The sequence below is a fragment of the Vigna umbellata genome, chromosome 4 (assembly GCF_029865625.1).
Source record: "Vigna umbellata cultivar VRB3 chromosome 4, Vumbellata_1.0, whole genome shotgun sequence".
Lineage (NCBI taxonomy): Eukaryota > Viridiplantae > Streptophyta > Magnoliopsida > Fabales > Fabaceae > Vigna > Vigna umbellata.
The window spans coordinates 1301488-1308100 of NC_142168.1; the positions used below are offsets into that span (position 1 = coordinate 1301488).

A 6613-nucleotide genomic window follows, 5' to 3' on the forward strand; every position below is an offset into this window, starting at 1 on the left:
ATTTTTTGTCTTACTTGGGTATTTATTTTTGAAAAACTGAAATAATTAGGTTATTGTCGTTAGTTTCATACTAACACGGTTAAAGAGGATATCACATGTCAATTTGTATTTTTTGAATTTTTAAAATATTTTTAGTTTTAAATTTTTTTAAAATAAAAAAGTATCACTATCACGTGTTAAACTCATATATGGTATATGACAATGACAATATGATGTGATCCTATTAGTACGTGTCATTGTCATTGGCATACTACATGTCATTGCATTAGTCTCAACTTGATTCCTGTATTTTGATTTTGTCTTAATTCAATTTCTATATTTTTATTTTGTCTCAATTTATGTTGGGTACAAACAAAGTCCCACATGTGATAAAATAAGAGATGGACATGGGTTTATATACACATAAGATACCTTCATTGGTAAGAGGCTTTTTGAAGTGATACCAAAAGCAAATTCGTGAGACAAAATAAAAATACAATACAAGACTAAATTAAAACAAAAATAAAAATATAGGGACCAAACTGAGACTAATGCATGACATGAGAATCACACAAGACAAGTTTTTTTATTTTTTTAAATAAATTAAGAAAATAAAAATAATTAAAAATATTGAAAAAGTTAAAAAGAACATCAACTAATATCTCTTTAACGGTAAGGAACTAATAGTAATGTTTTAATTTTTCAAAAATAAAATTTAATTAAAATAAAAAAATAGGTGGAAGACTTATTCGAGACAAAAAAAAATTACGTGTACGATTAAACCTCGGTGAAATGGTTGGGCGGGATAACTAGATGAAGGGAAGGGTATAAAATTAGAAAGTTCGCTGATTTATTGTATAAACCCATTTAAAGAAAAAGCTAAATTAATTTTTTTAAATATAATGAATAAGATTTAATTAAAAACCAAAATAAAGGGCTAAAAAATATATTTTTTAATTTTTTAATTTATATAAAATCCTTTAATGCAACGAATGCAAAGGGTGTGAATTATCTGTAACCAGTGACAGATCCAGGGAGTTCCGGCGTCGAGTGGCAAATGGCGCAACGCGGGTGGTCGGAAATGTTGTGCATAGCCACTCTATTGTTATGCGGCGGTTTTGCAACCTCCTTTTCCACGGACCCTCCGTTGCTCCAACAACAAAAGGACCGGGTCGGTACGCTCCCGGGTCAAACCTTCAACGTTAGCTTCGCACACTACGCTGGGTACATCACCGTCGATGAAAATGCTGAGAGAACACTCTTCTACTGGTTCATCGAGGCCCTTGAAGATCCTCATTCCAAGCCCCTTCTTTTATGGCTCAATGGAGGCCAGTTCAATCTTACTCTTCACTAGCTAACTATTCACCTTTGTTTTAGTTCTTCTGCTACTACATATAACATTGTTAACGATCGATTGACACGAAATCAAACATTTGGTGTTCATGCACGCAGGACCTGGTTGTTCATCCATTGCTTACGGACAGTCCGAGGAAATTGGACCGTTTTATATAAATCCAGATGGCAAGACTCTTCATCCCAATCCCTATTCTTGGAACCGAGGTGAGGTGTCCCCAACCTTCCTTTTCCACTTTCAGGTCATGTTGGGAGAAACTTTTCCGTACAATTTTGTAGGAGAGAAAATGTAAAGAAAAAAAAATTGTTTTGGAAGAGTTATGAGAAAACTTATCTGAGAAGAAAACATAGAAGATGAAAGTTGAAGAGGTTATATTATATGAGAACAGTTGTATTACTTAACCACTTTTTTGTTTTTTTAGTTGCCAACGTTCTTTTTCTTGACACTCCTGTTGGGGTTGGATTTTCATATTCAATTAACGGATCCGACCTGCTGAACAATGGCGATAAAAGGACAGGTAGTGCAATTTTCATTCAGCTTCCTGTTTCAGGTTCACATTTGCACATGTATACACACATAAGCATATTAGGAGATAGCAGGGATCTTTACCGTTCAGTGATTATTAATATTGGTTTTGGTTAAATCAAAGAAGATTGAATGGTTAAGGTTAACTCCCCTACAGCTGTCACCTTATATTGCTACGTATAAATTTGTGCAAGTTAAATTAATCAAGCTTTTTGTGCAGCTGAGGACAATTTAGCATTTCTGCTGAAATGGTTTGAGCGTTTCCCTCAGTATAGAAGAAACGACTTTTTAATTGTTGGTGAGAGCTATGGAGGTAAACAATGTTGCTCAGCTTAAGTTTGTGCTCAAATTGAAAGTAATTGATATTCTGATCTTGAGATTTTTCTGTTTTTCTGTTTTGTTTCATTGTTTTTTTTTAAAGTCATTGTTTGCTAGTAGTGGTTATGTTGTCAACTGAAATAGATTTGGCACTTCAATACTGCTCTGTTTGTTTTATGTGTATGTTCGAGTTCTTTGATTTTGGTCTTAATAGATTTTAACATGCTCTAATTCATATTGTTCAATCATTAATCTCATGTATCAGGGCATTACGTTCCTCAACTTAGCCAAGTTATTGTTAGGTACAACTCAGCTAGTAAAGAAAATGCTATAAATCTGAAAGGTTTCATGGTATGGGTTCTAATTTTGCATAAAAATAAATATTTGATTTGTGTCACTTCTTATTATTAGTTTAATCTATATATCTCTGCTGCAGGTAGGAAATGCTCTGACGGATGATTATCATGATCAATTAGGGATGTTCGAGTTTATGTGGTCAACTGGTTTGATTTCGGATCAAACATACAAGCTTTTGAACCAACTTTGTGATTTTCAATCAGTTGAACACCCGTCACATGCTTGTGATAAAATTTGGGATATTGCTTATAACGAACTTGGAAATATAGACCCATACAGTCTGTATACACCACCGTGCCATGGCAATGTTAGTCAGCTAAGTGGGCTGGTGAGAAGAAAGAATGTAAGTGTGAATATATTTTAAATATGATTGTACAGTGCACGTGACAGGTTTGTAGTACATATAATTATTATTGTTGTGTTATGTCATGCTACAGAGAATTGGTAGACTCGGTCTCAATGCACCATATGATCCATGCACCGAAAGTCACTCCACTGCATACTTCAATCGACCTGAGGTCCAAACAGCTCTTCATGTTGATCTAGATCATAAGCCTGCTACATGGGATACCTGCAGGTAATGATCACTTGAGAAGCACTTGAAAATTTTCTATTTGCATCCACAGTATTTGATGCGAATATAAAATGATTTGATTTAAAACAAAAATATAGAAGGAAAAACAGAAAAGTGTAAGCTCCAAATAAGGTTTATGTGAACTGGGATGGGAAAGGCTTTAGAATGTCACAGGTGAAAATATTCTGTCTTGCTTTCTCTCCTATGGCAACATCCACCCTAAATTACTCTAGTGATCCCTTACCGTCTCCACCACACTGGACATATCTCATTCACCTTCTCTCCCATATCCATGCAATTTTTTCATCATTTCGTTGCTGCCAAGTGTTTGTTTGAGACACAATGGCACATTTCTCTTGAATAACTTTGCCCTACTCTTTGACTACATTTCTTAACTCATTCTCCGTCACCATGATTTTGTATGGTACTTAATACTGATCAATGTATGAATGATGTCATCGTACATCCTTATCTGTACAAAGCCTACACCAATTGTCTTACAAGAAGTATCTCTGCCCACCAAAATGTTATAACCTTTCAACTAATCAAATATGGTAAACCAGTCCCTTTGAGGACTCATGTGGTTCAACACCCACCTATCAAATCACTGTTGTCTTGAGACAATGCTCAACACGTGATCATCACAAATGACTCCACTTTCTGAGCTATAGCTGCCACCTAATCCTATTTTCCCAATATTGGACAATCTATCTTCTAATGCCCCGACTGCTTGCAATATATGTAAGCATCTTTAGGATTAATCTATCTTCCTCGACTTTTGGATGTTGGGTTTTTCTTGAAGAACACCAACCCAAAAGAAGACGCATTTTCTACTCTCTCAAATGTTAAGGCGAAACTGCCTTGTCTAGAGGCTAGACTTCACCTCTTCATGCGTAATGCAATCCTTTCCTATACTCAAAAGAACTTGCCAAGTTCTAGTAGGATGATGAGCATTATCAGTGCATCTTCATCTTCTACCTTGATATCGATGACTTGGAGCTGCTCCATCTAGATTGAATTGAATTCATCAAGATGAGCCTCGAGTACACACTCTTCTGTTGGGAATCCAAGTGTGAGTCTAAGTCCCACATTAAGTAAAAATGAGAAAGTTGAACACCATATAAGGATGAAAACCCATAAATTCATTGTCTTAAGGTTTTGGGTTGGAGGTAGTGCTAATCCCTTATGTGTGGATTGGGCTCATGTCTCATTGAGTTGTATCTCTATGTGATCTCTCTCTCGAAAGACCCATTAGTGGTATCAGAGTCAAATGTTTGTCTTGGTGACCGGCTCGAACAAGTTCCTATATCGAGAGTATAATTGACCTAACATGCTTCCAATCTTCTTCTATTGGCCCACTACCATATTTTTTGGACAATTCAACACCAAAATTCTTGTCTTACATATCCAACAAATTAAAGGCATCTTTAAAAGTCAAGAATGCCTCTAACATTAGGTAACTTGAATGCCACCTAGTTTCATCTTCGAGATAAAGACGACCTTTGTAAGAATTTTTCTCTTGCTCTTTTTTTCAAATATAAGACTCTAGTGTGGGGTTTATAGGGCTTTGGTCTCCAACTACCATAGGTGGTTCTCATCTGTCCTCAAGTCATTTTAACTGATTTTTTGTTAATCTTTTTTCACAATCGGTGCCAAAGCCCATATCTCCTTATTTACAAATGTATCTTGTCTTGTCATTTTTCATATGACCACACATGTCTTGATATTTTCATTTCTTGTTATTTTTACTATCGTTTTAATAATTTAAGAATCCCTGCAACTACATCATTTCGAGATTTTGATAATTGGTAGCAACTTTAGGGATTGTAGGAACAACATAAAATGTATTGTCGTACCTTTTGTTTATATCTCTCTATTTGCTCCTGTTTGGTTTCTTTTACCAAACTTACAGGCAACACAATCCTCTTATTCTCATTTTTTGCAGTGACGTGGTAAATTCAAACTGGAAGGATTCTCCAATAACAGTGCTCGATATTTATCATGAACTTATTGACGTGGGTTTGAAGATATGGGTGTTCAGGTTAGTGTTATTTTCTTATATCTAGATTTAAACCTATAGGTTACAAAAACTTTACCTTTTAGTCTATATAGGTAAAGGATCCATTTTATTCTTACACCCCGTTTTAAATTTCTCTCTCCCTATAAATATTTTTTTTTACACATACCGTTTTAAATTTCTCTCCCTATACATATTTTTGTCTTTTAGTCCCTATGAAAAGGAACAAAAGGGATTAAAAATGATATATGTACAGACCAAAAGGAGTTCTTTTAAGTGTAGGGACTAAAAGGACAAGTTTTTGTAAAAGGATCAAATGGTTAATTTAACCTAATACCTCTGTCTTTATACGGGTTTACTCGTTTGTTTGATGTCATAAATATATATGTAAAGTGGGCCAAGAGCTTGAAAGTGATTCTCAGCATCTGTTACGCTGCCTTGTACAATTGGCTAATTACTTATGATCTGAAACCCTCTTGATCAAATTCATGATTTCACATCATCTAAATGTACAAAATAATTTCAATGTCCTTGATCATATCAGTGGTAATACGGACACGGTGATACCTGTCACGTCTACTCGCTATAGCATAAATGCTCTGAAGCTACCTACCGTGAGTCCTTGGCGTGCATGGTATGATGATGTGGAGGTAAGTGATTCCACAATGAGTTTTGTATTTCTTGTGACTTGGTTTCTCTTAGTTTATTTTCTGTTATTAAGACCCATGTGCACTGCTACGTGATATAAATGAAACAGGTAGGAGGATGGACCCAAGAATACGATGGCCTTACGTTTGTGGTTGTAAGGGGTGCAGGGCATGAAGTTCCTTTGCATAAACCAAAACTTGCTCTCACACTCTTCCAAAACTTCTTAGCAGGAACATCAATGCCTGATCTTGAGCTTCACAGTGCCTCTTGAAATTTACCTTTACCGTTACCACGGGACCCTCCTCTGTTGCATTATTTTATGTTTAAAAATGTTCTCTATTGACTCCATTTTTTTTCTACTTTTCTTTTTTATTTTTAATATTGCGTAAGTCAGACTTGTGCTGTTCACTGTTTAATTTTAGGATCATATGTAATGATGGAAATAAAATGGATGAAGTTTGGTATGATAGATTTATCCAAGAAAATTATTGAGAAAAACGATCGCTAGGAAAAGTTAAAAAAAATTAAATGAATTGAAAAGGAAATGAAAAAGATCGCTTGTTTGATGAAATTTTGAAAATATATTAAAGTAATAGATAGTGTAATGTCCATAATTTTTGTCTAGCAATATGATTTAGTATTATTCTATTTAAATAAATTAAAGCTCACATAATAAAGTTTAAGAAGAATCAATCTGTACATTAAAAGAATATCATCAGCATACAATTTAAATTAACTCTGCATTAAATTAATTTAATGAAGGTACGAAAGATTATGAATACGTAAAATGGTAGATTTATCTTTACTTTTAAAACATTTAAATTTTATATTCGCTTTCAAA

The 6613-nt window shown here is 34.5% G+C and overlaps 1 protein-coding gene across 1 annotated transcript; it reads left to right on the plus strand.

Moving 5' to 3' along the window:
• The first annotated feature begins 974 nt into the window (after nt 1-974).
• On the plus strand, nt 975-6241 carry LOC148198908 (serine carboxypeptidase II-2-like). The gene is made up of 10 exons (XM_088113481.1): nt 975-1307; nt 1432-1539; nt 1755-1850; nt 2079-2171; nt 2442-2527; nt 2613-2876; nt 2971-3110; nt 5053-5148; nt 5669-5774; nt 5882-6241. The coding sequence occupies exons 1-10, from the start codon at nt 1037-1039 to the stop codon at nt 6041-6043; spliced, it is 1422 nt and encodes a 473-aa protein (XP_087969607.1). The 5' UTR covers nt 975-1036; the 3' UTR covers nt 6044-6241.
• Nucleotides 6242-6613: the final 372 nt, after the last annotated feature.

What these genes read in the sequence shown, in the direction of transcription:
- LOC148198908 (XM_088113481.1), top strand. Translation starts at nt 1,037, where the DNA reads ATGGCGCAACGCGGGTGGTCGGAAATGTTGTGCATAGCCACTCTATTG. An exon ending in TCCCTATTCTTGGAACCGAG is followed by an intron (nt 1,540 to 1,754) that starts GTGAGGTGTCCC and finishes TTGTTTTTTTAG; the next exon opens with TTGCCAACGTTCTTTTTCTT. An exon ending in TAAATCTGAAAGGTTTCATG is followed by an intron (nt 2,528 to 2,612) that starts GTATGGGTTCTA and finishes TCTCTGCTGCAG; the next exon opens with GTAGGAAATGCTCTGACGGA.